This window comes from Vidua chalybeata, chromosome 1 (assembly GCF_026979565.1).
Source record: "Vidua chalybeata isolate OUT-0048 chromosome 1, bVidCha1 merged haplotype, whole genome shotgun sequence".
Lineage (NCBI taxonomy): Eukaryota > Metazoa > Chordata > Aves > Passeriformes > Viduidae > Vidua > Vidua chalybeata.
In genome coordinates this window covers 55,097,822-55,114,473 of record NC_071530.1, presented here as the reverse complement: position 1 = coordinate 55,114,473, position 16,652 = coordinate 55,097,822, and the positions used below count along the sequence as shown (strand labels likewise).

At 36.2% G+C, this 16,652-nt stretch overlaps 1 protein-coding gene across 4 annotated transcripts in view; it reads right to left on the bottom strand.

The window, feature by feature from the left end:
• VPS41 (VPS41 subunit of HOPS complex) overlaps positions 1-16,652 on the bottom strand; it is a 137,961-nt gene that overhangs the window by 73,457 nt on the left and 47,852 nt on the right. For 2 of the 4 annotated variants that reach the window (XM_053944158.1, XM_053944173.1), the window contains 2 exons: positions 15,012-15,119; positions 11,903-11,980 (listed from right to left, as the gene is read on the bottom strand). The exons of 1 other annotated variant lie outside the window; for it this stretch is intronic. In XM_053944158.1, the coding sequence (XP_053800133.1) occupies positions 11,903-11,980; positions 15,012-15,119 (186 nt within the window). The remainder of the gene's footprint in view (positions 1-11,902; positions 11,981-15,011; positions 15,120-16,652) is intronic. One more of the 4 variants, XM_053944168.1, reaches the window with a different exon arrangement.

The following is a 16,652-nucleotide window of genomic DNA, read 5'->3' as shown; positions in this document are numbered from 1 at the left end:
CCGACCCTGTCCAGGGTCCTGAACCTCAGGTCGGAGTGCCTGCTCTGCGTGTCTGGTGCCGTCGTCGCGGGAGCCGCGCCTGTGAAGTGGCGCCTCTTCGAGAGTCGTGCAGGCGCGTTAAGAGCCAGCCCGTCCACAGGCAGGCAGCGTGCACACCGCCCGTCGCCTGGACACCGGCGGCACTTCCCCATGACTCGCAGGTGGCAACGCCCTCTTTTCCTCTCTGTCTCCTCTCCCTCTCTCTCCCTCCCCTCTTCCCCACTCCTTTTCCATTTTCCTTACTTCTTTTCTGTCTTTTCCAGCCCTCTTTCGTTTGGGCAACTCCTTTTTGTTTTTTTTCATTACCAATAAACAGTTCTCAGATACAAAGTTTGCCTTGTTTGGCTTAATTTAGTTCCTGACCATCCATTTCTAAAAGAACTCCTAGCAGTTTCCCTCAGGGAGATGTGACACTGTGCATACACATACACATATATACTGAAAGAAGAAAAACACCTAAGGGTTTTTGCTGCTACATGAATATCAGTCTGGATCTGCATAATGATTATGTAGCTGTTCTCCATACTAAGGCAAATTGTATGTACACAGTTGCATTGTAATAAAAAAACCTGCCTCCTAAATGTGTCTACTTTTCATTTATTCATGTTTCATCTGCATGCCATTCACATAAATAAGCATGTAAAGCTCCAATGTACAGCAGTATGATTGATCAACCCACGGTTTTATACGTTAGCCTACTGGAGTATGGACGACCATTATTATATTTGTATTATTTCCACCATGGTGGAGGTATTCAAGTGTAAAATACTGATTTGCAAACAGAAACCACCTCAGTTATTGTCATAACTAAGCTAAGATCCTCACAAAATACAAACCTTTCTCTATGTAGGATGACGAACTTGCTTTGAAAAGCACCCCAAATCCTCAGCAACAGCTACACACAACTGTATTATCTCATCTCTTTTGACTTCAAAACACTCATACCCAGAGATCCCTTGTACTGAGGAACTGTCTTTAAAAAGAAACTGAACCCATGCACTTTTCTTGCCCCAAATGCTGCGGTGTCGCACTGACTCACATATATTTCGCATATTTGTAAAATTTCATTCATACAATACTGGCAAAAGCAACTCAAAATCCAAATTCTGATGCTGTACCATGATTTACCCATAAAAAGACAGAAGTACACACATACCTGAGAAAAGAATACATATGTGTATGTATTTACACATAGCTGAGAAACAAAGCACAGTAGCACAAAGGTCTAAATTGAAAATGCAGCTGTAGGAGTTAAAGATGTTCACCACTGCCTGCAACCAAGTAGCATACTCTATATTCACAACACCTAAAGTTTCATTTGGTGAAAATTTACTAATATCCACACCAAAGACATTTAGTTCAACAATATTAGCAGTGAAATTCTGGTAAGTGAGAACTCTTGCTCCATTGCATTTCCTGTAACACTCTTGAATCTGTCATTCTCCAAATGAAAAATGGGAGATTATGCTGGTTAGAAGAAAAGGAAAGGGGGGAAGGCTCGGGGGAGTGACAAGGTCTGGGACACAGAACAGTAACAACATTAACTTTTATCTTGTCTGCAAGAAGGTAGACCTTAGCTACAAAAAAGAAAGATCTCAAAAGCTTGTCTAAAACTAAGGGAATATAAGGACAAGAAGTCTTTCAGATATAGTCTAAGACAGTGAGAAAGAACAAAAAGTCTATAGTGATTTCAATATTTTCCACATCAGTGAATCCCTTAACCTTGTTTGTCAACTGCAGGGACTAAAAAGAAAAAAAACATCCAAGGGAAAAAAAAAATATTAACAAGGGATCTCCCTAAATCTCTAGTAGTTACTAGATAATCAGAATACTTGTTTAGGATTGATGGAACTATTACCAAAACCAAATCTATACTGAAAGCCTAGACTACTTCCTAGCAGAATTGAACTGTTATCTAATTCCCAATGGATCCAAAGAAAAATCTCTTTTCTATTAAAACACTGCTGTGTAAGGAGATACCCTCCTGGGAACTCTGTGCCAAAGTAAGCAAACTCCCATTTCCTTCTCCCCCCAGGTCCCCTTTGCCGTTCTCTGTATAACTGTAGGGCTCTTCAACGTTACGTCCTAAGCCTTCCCCTACTTCCTTGTTGCTATCTGTGTATTAAAGCCATCTGAAAATATGAAGCAATATTCCCAATGACACAGCCATGGAGAAGGCTCAAGTACAGGGGGAGGGCTGAGGAAAGTCTGCTGGTGATAGATATACCTTCCCTGGAAAACCCAACACCCCCTGGGGAGAAAGACTATTCCAGGCAATGTGGACGTTCACCTCACCAATTTCTGTAACTCCTTTCTTTTCAGAATAGTTTACCAAACACAATGAACTTGTGAGAATTCATCTTTAAATATAAACTTTCAAGAGAGGCTACTGAATTATTAAAATGGACTTTGAAGAACAGTCCCCAAAACATACGTAAAACTCTGAGGATGTAACTTAAGTGACACTTTCACTGCTTGTTTCTAACAGAATACCACCACCACTGTCATTAATATATTTAACAGAATTTTTGTAGAATTCCATCCTTGAAGTGGAAAGTATGAGATTTTACTCCATTTCTTGATAAACCACATTTCAGAAACGTGACTAATAAAAAAGGCCAAGCAGGTCATACAGTGAAAGCTCTTGTCAGGAGAGGTTTTCTTTTTAGAGATTATTTTATTGGTGCTTCCACCAAACAACTTTTGAAGAAGCAAAGGGGCTGCTGACAATTCTGCTCAGGGCTGAAACTATGTTGCATCAACATAATTTCCAGGAAGGTTTCCTGAAGAGCCATGATGCTCATCCCACTCGCTGACCTAACACAAGATAGAGAACATCACCCAATTAAGCCTGGAAATCCTGTTTCTCCACACATTCCACATAAGGCCATTATTTCCTTCACAGTTCTCTTTTTTTTCTGTAAGTTCCTGCAATGGAAAACTTCAGTAAGTACTTTTTCCAATTATTTTAGCTTGTCAACCACTCTGCTACAAACAATGATCCAAACCCCGTGGCTACTGAAATCAGTGAAAAGCTCTCCACTGATGGAATCAGAGAGATGCAGAAATATCATAAGGAAATGAATTCCCTTTCCTGGCTGAAAACAATGTAAGTAGTCATATTCCTGGCATAGTTAAATATTATACTGGGTTATCAATGCTCAAGCTCAGCCAACACCTACACCTACAGTGTCATTTTCCATGTAAACATTCAAGACTGATGCAAATTGGCCTAAGTCAGAGCTACATGCAATAACAAACACATTTTCTGATTTCTGAAAGTATTGTATTCTCTTTGGACACCAACTCTGGAACTTTCTTTATTTGCAATTATAAACATCTGGCAAAGTCTCACAAGTCCACCAGAGATACTCAGTCAATGCTGGGTGTCTGATTCTTGTCAGGATCCTAAAAACATATGCAAACCAAAAAGATAGAGGGAGATAAAGAGTACTCACACAAGTATAAACTGTGTATTATGAACTGCACTGTAATTTACTGTAAGCAGTATATTGTATGCCATATCCTCATTGTGACAGTACGATAGGGAAGGCTAAATATGAAGATTAATTGATCCTGTGCAAGTTCCTCAATGCATTTACATACAAAGAGGCTCTATTTCAATACCAGTGAAGTGTACATTTGATTGTATATCATAAACTTTATTTAAAGTAGATCAAATAAGCAAATAGATTAATTCACTCCATCTTTACACTGCTCACATTTCAAAGCTCCAATTCATAAAACTGCCAAGACCTTCAGCAACTAGACTTCAATTAGCAGCCAGTTTAGGATTACAGTGGTGAACCTTCCAACACCAAAATACCAATTTCTGACATTTCTTATACCTTTATTTCTCTGTGTCAGAGGACACTGAGTGAAACTAACTTCTTCAACAGCATCACAGTGGAGATGGCCACTTGACAGTAGTTACTTTTATCAGCAGCCATTCTGAGGCCATCAACACCAGACACTGGTCAAATCTGGACTGCACATGTTTAATATTCCATCACAAGTGGAATAAAGTACTATACACACTGGCATGTCTTTTAAAACAAGCAAGTCTCATCCTTCAGAAAGGAATCTTTATTAGAATTTTAAATTCATTATCAATAACATCTTCCCCATAGAAAAAATGACTTGGCTTTCCCTTCACATTTTGCTCATCATATTATGCCCCTGTTATGTCATTATCTATTTTTAACAGTGCTGTATTTTTATTGTTAATGGAAACAAAGGGCTGTAGCTCTATCATTAATGTCAACTTGTATAAAAAACATTGTCCTCCAGAATTCAGTCTTTCTAACCAGGAAAACATTTTCTAATGTAAATAATATTTTATTAATGCCTGAATTCTTAATAATTTTGACAGGCAAACTACTATTATTCTATATATGCACATAAGTGCCTGCATTCCCTATGGACAAAAATGCCATCCAGGTATAATACCCCATTTGAAAGGAAAACAGCCCTAGGAATCAGCAATAGACTAGCTTACAATCAAACCTCTCCAAATCCTCCCTATGCTTTTAAGTGTTATTAGGTTTTAGAAAATGCATATCTGAGTTATCAGTCTTCTATGAAAACACTTAATTAGTGCTACCTGAAACTAGCTGTTTCATTGGTGCCAATAAAACTCTAGAGCAACTTGGCACAGTGGTCCACTTTCTAAACAGTCCTGAGATGTGATGCACATTCAAACAACAAATATTACTACACTTGGATGGTGAAAGAGTTAAAAGGAAAAAAAACCCAAACTGTTTTGATGATTTTGATGTATCTTAATAATATCACAAATAATTTTGTTCAAAACTGTTTGAAAGTGACACATGTAAATTCACTTGGCAGAATTACAGTAAGGTCCTCTGTTTGATCCTCCATAGAAATAAGAGGCAACAAGGTCTGGTGAAAAAAAGAAAACAAATCGGAAACTTTGCCCTTTCCAATGCTGTAAGAAATACTACAGTAGGAATGTCCTTAATGTCCTTCATGTTTAGCATTCTCCCATTTTAAAATATCTTTACCCTAGATTATTCAATGCTTCAGTTTTCTTTTTTTTTAAACATGCAGAATATGATAGCACCCTACCAAGTCAAGAGAAAGTGAACTATTTTCTATGTCTAGATGCTTGTGACAGAACAGTATGCAATCACAGTCCTTTACCTCATTAAAAGGTGACATAACAGATTTCTACTGAAATCAGTGACACTAAAGAGGGCTGCTAAGGTACCTTAAATGTAATACATTTAGAGCTGGTCATGAAATGCAACTGACAAACAAGATACCCAGACTGAGGTAAAGTTATTGATACTGGAGAACAAAAAAGGAGACTTCTTCCAATGCTTCTATGTTAGAACAAAAGAGGAAAACAATACACATTTGAAGGGTAACGAAGTTGTAGAAGGACCATTTGGTCTAAAGATGGGGCTGTAATCCTTCTTAAAAAAGGAACATGGGCAACATAGTTGCTAGTTAAGTGGTCAAAAGAGAAGGCAGAAAAAATTGCTATTCCAGAATCAGCTGATAAAGTACATGGGCTTTATACTTCAACAGAAATTAATTGTATTGACAGCATACATGTTACTGTCTGCTGCAGTACAAGCACATATCTGACTTGTATGAGCTAGCAACATTCAAGAAATAAATGACTGCACCATACAAGACTTTCTGTAGCTGAACTCATACCTCCAGCTAAACTTTTTACATTATTCTGCACTAAGCTACAGTTATTGAAACTACAACCTTGAAAGAATAATTGAATGAAACGGTGACACCTGCCTCAGTTTTGAGCTATAAAAATTAATCACAAGTGATTCTAAAATTGTTTGGAATGCCCACATTTTATCCATATTCCAAGCAACATTTCTATTAATAACAAATATCTTCCATATCCCTTTGATCTTTTTGGTTAACTAAAAATTTAAGCAATAATCCTTTCAAAGGAAAGTCAGATACAATGGTACAAAGATGATGTGCAAAACATGTACAAGAAGTTGTTTTTTTCTTATTTCAGTTTTGTCAGACAAGAAGATTTTCTAGATCTATGGAATAATGGTCATGACACCACAATTTCTGCCAGTCTAGGCAAGATATCACAGGTACACCACAATTCCTGCCAAAGATGGTTCTGAACCTTCAATAGCTCCACAGCTCCCACTGGAAACAGTTCATGTCACAAGCAACCTAATAAGCACAGTACCAGAATAAACATATAAAACATACTTTCCAAGCCCTTGTACCACAAAGCCAGACTCAAAAGCCATCTGAATTATTCCCACAACTACTGTAAAAACCTTTGGATTTCCAAATCCTTTGCAGTTAAAATGAAAATACAAATAGACAGAAGCAGAAGTGATATTAAATTGAGTGTAGACACTCAAGACTTAAGACAAAAATCCCAAAAGATGACATTTGTATCATTTTTTTTCCATTTGAAAGAGCTAGTGGTTGGCATAAAGCATTTAAGACATAAAAATATAACACCTATTTGGGTGGGATGTCCCAGGGTTCAGAAGTAAACCTGTCCCTTGCATAGACACTTGCTTCTCTCAAAACCATAATTTTTATTTTGGTTTCTGGAACTATCACTTAAATTAGCCCACTTGGTTTTGCAAACAAAACAGGATTTCAGCTTCAAATTTAACAGGCACAGTAACACCATGCAAATCCTAACACAGAGCTACCCAGATCTGTAAAGTCTGTTGCTTCTCTTCTAAGTTTTCCTACATAGTCTGACACTAACAACTAAAATGATGTAGTTAAAAGTAATAAACAGGGAATTTTAAGCAGCTTGTCAAAGTAAGTGACATTTATATCATCTTAGTCTCAAACTCTCATGCAAAGTTCCATCCAAAGCAACTTCATTATACAGTGAAAAGCTAAGTTACCTTCCTCATTGAAAGATGTTGCTTAATCTCCTACAGCAGTTAATAGGTTTTGTATCATTACTAGCAGCATCACTTAGTGCTTAAGAACAGCTGTTTCTTTGTTAGAAATACTTTTTCTTGTTAACAATTGAACTCTTGCCAGGAGGCAACAAGTCAACTGAAACCTCTGATGTTTTCTTTGCAACCTGCTGAGTTATCAGCAAAACCAACAGGCCACAGACTAACCTTCAAGCAAGGTCTTGGTCCAGAGATCGGTGAGTGCTGTAAGTTCAATACACCCAAGGGCAATAATACCACCACAGAAGGAACTCCCTTTCAAGCCTTCAAGGTAGCAGAGATGACATAGTGGTTTTGGAGTACTATCACTCCAATAAAAAACCGATAATTAAATAGTTAGTGCTACACAATGTGAGACAATCACAAAAAAAAACCAAAAACACAAGGCAAGGAAAGAAATACATTGTAAAAAGATATGCTGTGAGGAGGTTTCTTTCTGAAACTAGCAGTCTTCAATAGCTCATAATAGCTGTTGCATGCTAAAAGGACTTCAATTTTTTTGTATTAAGAGAAGCTCTAAAACACTACTTACATCATTTTCTAGACTCATGCATCACTACTGAAACACCTTCAATGCATTAAACATTTAAATCCTCGTTACTTATAGGTAATCTTCTCCCTTCTAACAGACTATCACTGGCACCATCCAAGACTTCTTATCACTTTTGCTTTAAGCTTGATGTTTATGAGAAGACCAGAATGGGGACAGGTTTTCTTGCCCTTTGAAAGCTTTTTGATTTGTTACGCAACTAAACATGTTTGTACAGATTTCTTCATATCTACAAATCCTTAATCCACAGGATGTCAGCTCAGGCAATAATTATATGAAAAAATTGTAGACAGTCTAAGAAGGAAAGAAAGATGGACAGACATTTGGAATTAACATGCTGTGAATCAGTCCTGCATCATCCTTTGTCAGCGGAATTAGCAGGCTTTTCTTCCCTCTTCTTATTGCCTTTTAGTAATAATTTTCAGTATATTTGACACATTTCATCTCACTCAATGCACTGAACCCTAATACAAGAGAATACCAGTTTGTCAAACATACATTATTGAGGATGTATACCAGTTAATCTTAGGCAGATGACATTGTCAAAGACAAGCCACCCTGGCAAGAGCTACAGAAATGCTAGGCAAAGAGGAGAGAGGGACAACAAGTACACAAACACAACTGCTGAGATACCAAGCAACACAAAAGTCCAAAGCCTCCCAATTCCTGTCTCAATTCCCCCAAAACCACAAATATCTTACAACAGTTTCAAAGCATGTTTCCACTGCTGTTGACAAGAGGAGTTGCAAGCCTGAAAAGACTAGTCGTCCACTTGGCGTAAGATTCAGCATTAGATACTTGAAGAGCTGCATGAGAGTAAGACTTCATTCTGAAAATAATTTTTAGTTTTTTACATGAATTTCACAGAAGCCTCTCTGAATATTTATGGGTCAAAATGGAGTAGACATTACAGTATTTGTAATACAGGATAACCACATTGATTTGCTGCTATGGATATCAAGAAGTGGTCCTAAAAGGTTTTTTAAACAATAAACAAAGAAGTGTGTTACAATAGCAGAACTTCTAGGGATGCCAAGCTTTATATTTTAGTGTTTCTTACAGCTGTTTTTAGCTCAAATTAAAATGATAAATGCATTCGGTCTTCAAAAGGAGTGCTTCCATTCAAAACTTGGCCATTTTGGAGATAATGCAACACACTGGTGAATTTTCTCCCTCATTTTGCTGCAAATCCTCTGATATCAGTACCTTTTATTTTTTTACAGTTTGGCTCAAATGCAGATGCAAGTCATTATGGAAAATAAAGGATTTATTATAAAAGCAAAATTCTTATTTCTTCAATTTCCAAGCCCATTTATATTTTTAACATGGCTTCTTGAAATTAGGAAAGAAAAACAGAAATCAAGAGGACTATGAGAGCAGTAATGGTATTTTCTAAGTATATTTAATATGAACTTGCCATTAAAATGAATTTTTTAAATGGTTAAAAAAAACCCTCTTGCATAATTCTGGTTTATTTTACACACTAACAGTATTTGGATCTAGCAGCTTTTAAAATTTCCCATGTATGGTTTGTTTTTGCTAATTACATATTTAACAGATGTATAGAAAAAGAATTAATTTTTTCATGTCCCAGCTTAAAAAAAAAAACAACAAAAACTAAAGCAACCCTCTGAAAAATAAAGACTCTAATGAAGTAAAGTTCCTTGAATTATGTAACTGTTTTCTTTCCCACAAAGGACATCACATTGCTACCCTTACTATCAATTTCTGCAATGTCACAAGACAGAAAACATCCACTGAAAAGATCCTTTCAAAGAGAAAAATACATAAAAGACTCTCCCCAAGTACACTGCTTACTGCAAACAATTAAAATATTTCAGTGGTAATACTGCTATTTTACTCAGAAAAAATCTATATTAATTTCTAATAAACAGTAACAACAGGTACTTCCTCTATTAACAACTTCAAGATAGAGTTGTATATGCCATTTCACCAATGAAAAAGGTTCTGAGAAGGAATTTGTTCTTTTTGGATCAGAGAAAAAGAACAAGAAAAACACCACTAGTGATAACAGTCTTGGCCAGCACATTTACAAGAAATGCTTTGTCCCTGTGTGACTTCAGGAAGTAATTCCCTTTCTTGAAAAGAAAGGGTTAGGTTTTATTTGGGATTTCTAACATGACAATAACTTAATGCAAATTCCCCAGGAGAGACAATAAAGAGGCATTAGTAGGAGAGAACTGAAGGAAGACCGCCACTGAATGTTTTGATAGTGATGCCTCTAGTCTGAAATCCAACATCTTGAGAAGTTCAGGTTAGAAGGAAAATATTTTGGCATACAGCAGCCAGTTCAGAATAAACTGTCTAAGGGTTCAGCAGCTGACATTATTAATTCAGAAAACTTCTCAGCTTAAGCAGCCATGTACATCATACAGCTGATTTCTTCTCATATAAGCAGCCTGTTCTGTTCTACAACAATTCCTCGAAAAAAATTTCCTTTTAAGACAAGTGATGCTAGAGAAAAATCATTCTTCTTCAAACTAGAAAAAAGAGGGAAAAAAAGAAAAAGAGAAGCACCATTGCCACCTAATCCATGATATAATCTATTGCACTGGAGACATGTACATTACAAAAAGAGATATAAACATTAGGAATAGAATCCAAGACACATTTATTTTTCCTATTCTCCAGCTCAAAAAGCAGTTTGTACTCTAACAATAGTTTCAAAAGAAATCACTGCCATCTTTACAAGAGACACAGCACAAAAATCGTCCTGAAGCAGGCTAAGTTTGGAAAAGTAACATCTTTGAGCAGAAAATAACTTTATGGTCCAACGCTAACTTCATAAGAAACCCCCTCCCAGCAGGCACTGGTAGGACTTTTTAGTAAAGAAAAACAAAGAAAATAACAACAAATTTGGGAGGGTGGGTATAAAGAGAATGCAGGGATTTTGTTTTATAGATTTTAGGAGGTAACAGCTCCCCTCGCTCCTTTCTCTATACCTAGGCAGTTCCCTAAGTCTTTACAGAAGGAGGATTTAATCTCTTGGAACCAGTGAGAGAACAAGGCATTGGTGGTGGACGGAAGAAGATTGTTCTACAACTAGAATTTTCCAAGCACCTTACATGGAATGGAACAAATACAAGTTTAAGACAGTTAGTGCCAGACTCAATACAAAATCTCTACTTCATTTGAGTGAGTCTCTGTCTTCTACTGCAACAATGGAAGAGAATAATTCAGGTACATTTAATCTGACCTGCCTCAAATAGAGAATTTCTTCTACTTCCCAGAGAAACTCTATAAAGAAGTATGCATGTAAAGTAATCAGAACTGCAAGGGAGACACCAAAAGCTTTTCCTCTTCTGAAATGCAGTCAGCATTCTCAGCTGCAGGGCTGATGATCATACAAAATTAAAAGAAATAGAAGCACATAATTTGACTTTAATAAATACCCAGCAAGGTCATTGTCAATCTGACTAAAATTAAATCTAAAAATTCCTTCAAGAGCTGTGTCTTAAGTTTGTACTTAAGTTTATGCCCTAAGTTTAGTCCCTTGCACAATTCATAATTGGATTTTTCAAAAATATAAACAAACGCTTGACCCCTTCCATGCAGCTGTGTCAGCTTTAGAACATATATTCTCTTTGCAAACATGTCCACATCTTGTGAGGTTTTCCATGGCTAGTGCTTACACTGCTGTGAAAAATCAGTGTTTGGCTACTAGAATTTTTGATGACCTGAGGATAAAAAATATTTCTAGTTCTTTTCCTTCCACTCCCCAGGAAAGACAGGGAATTTGAAACTAATGAACTAATATCCACAATAAAAAGGAACATTTAATACTCCAGAACAGAGCTTTAAATTTAGCATTTTATTCCTCTGATACCACAAACCACAATAAATAAAAAGGCATCTTCTTTTCCTTCAATCAATACAATCCCTTAATGATTCAAATTTCAAAACATTTACATAAAATATTAGCATTATGTATTTGTAATTGATAAACTGAGCCAGAAAGGCAATCAGTTTTCAATTACTTGCGGCAAGTAGACAGGGTGATAGTGCACAAACTAATAACTGACAGTAGTCACCTAATGAACAGGTTCATGCCTTATGGAAGTAATGAGCTTCTGGGTTCCATTTTTAATAGCCACTTGCAATCATAAATATTTATTTCCTCTTCTGCTTCATGAAGAAGTTTACTATATATAACCTGAGACGTGCTCATCAAAAAGCCATCCAGCATAACTTCTTTTTGCAAGACCATACACTGTTTTTTATGTTATGGAATGCATTAGTGTAGTTGCAGGTGTAACAAGAGTGTTAACTGACTTATCGCAACAAGAGTGTTAACTGGTGCAGCAGTTTTACATCCCTGTAAATGGGTTCTGAATAATATCATACTTACAACATCAAACTTCTGTGTGATGTTCCCCTGGACATCAAGTAAATAAACTTTGCCATAATGTGTTCCCAGTGCCAAAAACTGTGAAAGAAAGAGATTGATTACATAAACACAAACACACCACAAGAAATATTACAATGCTAAATGAACTCCAGGATTAGCAATGCTGGGGAAAAGAAAAAAGCCCACCACTTTCTGTAGAGAAAGGTTATTTTAACTGTACCCAAAGAATAAAACAGGGCTTCAAGCCCACATTACTGTGATAGTACAAGTTAGCTGTCAGAATGAGTCATGAGGACCCTCATCCACTGACAACTAATGGAGCATCTGCAGTCTGTATACACCAGCTGATGGACTGTGGCAGCAAATTAAAAATGCAGCGTGAGAGCAAGAACCAACAGAGATCTGAAATAGTTCCTAGATCATTTCTGCAGCTTTGTTTCAATCCTAATGTTTCCTTTGAGCTTTATTTTTAATTCTCCTTCATTATTAAAATAAATACAAAGTGTTCAAACATAGCAAAAGGCCAACTGTAAGCCACTGGTAAAATACAGTTGAATTATGGAAGGAAGGTCTATGATAGTGCATTTAAGCACACAGATAACTCCTGGGTTTGCTTTCCTTCACATAGTAACATTACTAAATAGAATACTCCCAAGACAAATACATTTCCTTGGAAATCTCAGGAGTTTCATTCTAAAAAATAGTAGCAAAATAAAGAAATCTCAACATAAATCCATACTATCACAAACTTATTTTGATACAAACAAGAAGGAAATTGATTCTGAGATCTGCTGTTAATTGAACCCTGTGAACTACACCTAAACAGAAGAGATAGAATTTCAGTACTATTTAATTTATGACAGAGGTTTCTTTTATTTTCCCCCTCCTCCACCCTCCCACTTTCAGCATTACTGAAATAGTCTAGGCTACTCAATTCTCTGTATTTCACTGCATGTGAGCATGCTTCATTGCAACCTATAATGAAATGCTCAAATTTACAGGCACTGCTAAGCGTGTCAGTCAGGCAGCACAATCTTTAAAAAATAACCTTACAGAAAGTCAAGGTTTAAAAGGATTTATCAAAATGGAATTGCTTAAAATGAAATTTCTGTTCAGGCACTTAAAATATGAAGCTACATTAAAAGGAAGCAAGAAAGGGAAAGAAGCGGTTCATTAGAAATTCATTCCCTGCAATGCCTTTCACTCTGCAAGGTTGCCTTTTTTCAGGAAGAAAGAAGTCCCCCGGGTAAAAAAATCAATACTGGTTAATAAAACATCAGGTGTGCAGACATAACTAGGTATGACTATTCCACTGCACAGGCCTGCTTGAATGCACCAGGTGCCATGACGATTAGTCATCCAGTGCAGACAGCAAGCCTGCTGAAAATATGATGCTTTAGCAGCAAAAATGAAAACAAAAATTTCTGAGGGGAAATTAGTCTGAATGCAGAAGCCAGATCTCAGGATTCCCAGCAAAGTTAAACTGCTTTAGTCAGAGTCATATTTTACATATTACTGTATAATTTTTCTAATGATAGCATTTAGCAGGGCCTTTCCTGTTATTCAGGGAAAAAAATCCCAAAAAAAACAACCAGAATGAAACAGAAATACCGTTGCAAAACCTGTAACCCAGCTCCTTTCTCTGTTGCAAAAGACATATTCCTAAAAGACTGCAGTACCTGGCTTCTAACAATATTGATTCTTCTCATAAGTAGTGTATCTAGTTTGCTGGAAAACTGAAAATGCTGGGATACTTCAGCAGTTTTCCTGTATTGTCACGCTTTGTGACCCTATAGCAAAAGCTGTATCTGTGCACATCCTTGTAGAAAAATCCTGTTAAACTCTTGGCTTTCAAAATTTACCTGAGATGCAGGAATAAAAGGTAACAGAAACAGGCCACAGACAAAGAGGAAATGCTTGCAGTTTTCCAAATATTTGTGTAATTCTATGTTGTCAAAAACATTTTATAAAGACTTATTGTTTTCGTTCACACAGTTAAAATACAAGCTTCATCTTAAGAACCTCTTGAGCCATAGCAACAGTCCTCAGAGGAAAAGAAACACAGCACAAGTCAATCTAAAAATATAGCCAAATAATAAAGATAGATCCTTCAACAATAACTGTTAAGGAGATACTACTGGCTATGAAAAATTATATATTCAGAAAATAACTACTATGTTTTACATACTAGTAGTTGACAAATCGTTAACTCACACTTTCAGATGTACTTCAGAATGCCTCAATATTCTAAAATGTTTTTCAGTATGTATAAAAGAGCAAAAAACTCATAAAACACAAAAGCAATTGTTTAAGTCACTAAAGAAGCATATGAAGTTTATTCCTTTTAAGAACAAAATATTAATTGTTTTTAAAATTTGTTTACTTTGCATTGTCTATTACTTTATCCTTATCGTCCCTCTGGTACATCAAAATCTCTAGCATGTGCAGTTCCTCTCTTTGTTTTTAACATACTGAACCAGGGAAGGGGGACAGGGAAGTGTTAGTACGACACCCCCCAGAAGTAAAGCTGAAGCAAACAAAAAATACATTAATTACTTTCTTCTATACTGTATTAATATGTCTTCCACAGCCAAATATATGCTAACCTCCTGGCATGATCAAGTTGGTCTTTACTGACATGGCTGTGCAAATAAGCACAGAATATACCAACTTCCTTTCTGAATAAATAAAAAGTAGGACTGTATTCTGATTATAGATCTTAATACTGTTGATAATTAAATCCGAGTAAGCATTTTTCTATTAGCTTATGTAAACATCTAACAAATCACTGCATCTTGAATTCGCACCTCATTTCCTCATTGAGAAAATGTGTTTCCCATTGAAAAAATGCTTGATACAAACAAGAAGGGAATTGATTCTGAGAGATCTGCTGTTAATTGAACCATGTGAACTACTTGTTTTATCACTGAGAAAATGTGGATTTCTCAATACAGGTTAATGGTGAATTTTGTTTACATTGCTGTTGCCTTGCAGTGCAGCTCTAGATTTGGCATCACTTCTGCACAGAAATATACTTATGTATCATAAGCACAAATAAATACATAAAACCGAGCAGAAGTGCTATCTCAGTCACAAAGCCACATAATACCTTTTCATGCACTATCATGCAGCTGGCTGCATCCTTCTGGAGAATTTCAGTCACTCCATTAGAAAGCCGTTCATACTTGAGCTTAGGTTCTTCTTCACTCTCATCTTCCTAAATTTTTAGGAGTGTAAGGAAAAGGGACCAAGAGAGAAAAAACAACAAAAATACTTAGAAGTTTATTTTAGATAAAAACAAATTAAAAGATATCCCAAAACTATCACACAGCAACAGGCGAAGATGGATCACTGCGATCTCCTCACAGCAGCCATTACAATCAAAAGCCAAACTTTCACAGTTTAATCACCTGAAGTGGTTTGGGCTGTGCTTTTTGGTTACTGTTTTTTCTTTATACTCCAAAGTTCTGAGTGCAAAGTCTGTATAGCAGCATGTCAATTTAGCTGTAGGAGGCACTTACTTGATATCTAAAAAGCAGGAAAAAATGTGCACATGTACTTTGTTACCTAAAGTTAGTCAATTTAAAAGTAAAATACAAAAAGGATGGATATGATAATGAATCATATATATATAATATATATTAATCATATATAATGAATGATAAAATAAAGTATGCCACTGTAGCCACAATGAACTGAAAGCTGAAGCATGCACATTACAAGAAACTTCATGACCTTTACAAGATGCTGCACCTCTGTAGGAAGCATAGAGGCAAAATGCTGTGAACAAAAATAAGAAGAATCCACTAGGAATAAGTTAATTGTATAAAATCCACCAATGGGCTTATGGTAAAAAAAAATACTATAAATATGTTTTCTGGGAAGAGGATCTGGACTCATATTTCTATGAATCACCTTTATCTTCTGCATGTTAGGATCTTTTTCTGATAAATACTGAAGCCGTTCCTCTCTTTTCAAGCATGTTAGGTATTGTCACCTAATCATTACTTAATTGCAAGGAAAGATCGTGGGGCAAAGAGTGAAGAGAAAGGAAACCAAGCTAAAAAAAAACAACCAAAAGAAAAAAAAAAAAAAAAAAAAAAAAACAAGCAGCAAATTTATTGCTCAAAGAAGACCCAACATTCTTATCTCTTAGGAAAAGAAAATCCTAGTTGCAAAATAGCTCTTTGGTCATAAGCATCTATCTGTAACAGACAGTCTACAGAAGTACAATGCCAGAGAGATTCCACAGGCTTCAGTAAGTCTCAGTTAATCTTATACATACATGCACAGACATACACAAACCCTTATATATCCCTTGGTCCTCACTGGGAAACAGTATACCTGCAATAATATTCTCCTACATTTGCTATTGACTGTAATGAATATATCAACACTGAGTATGTTTCCCACATAAAACATGTTTCATTCTTAAGCAACCAGAATGAACCAGTGCAGTGCTCTAGTTAAAGGAGTGCCTTGACTTCCCACCAACCACTGCCTTCCAATTCCTAAAAATGCACAGTGTCAGCCTACAGCAGAACTGTATTTGTGCAACACTATCTTGTAGACATGATGCAAAAATTATATTTGGAAGAGAGAAATGTTAACAGGTTAATAAAATGCACTTTGTTTAAATTGTTTTTGCAGTACTAAAGCCAGTCTTTCCCAAGTTAAATAGTACAGCCATTTACTATGTGTGCTACCATCATATATGGTAACATGTACATAACCGCATACAAAACATAAA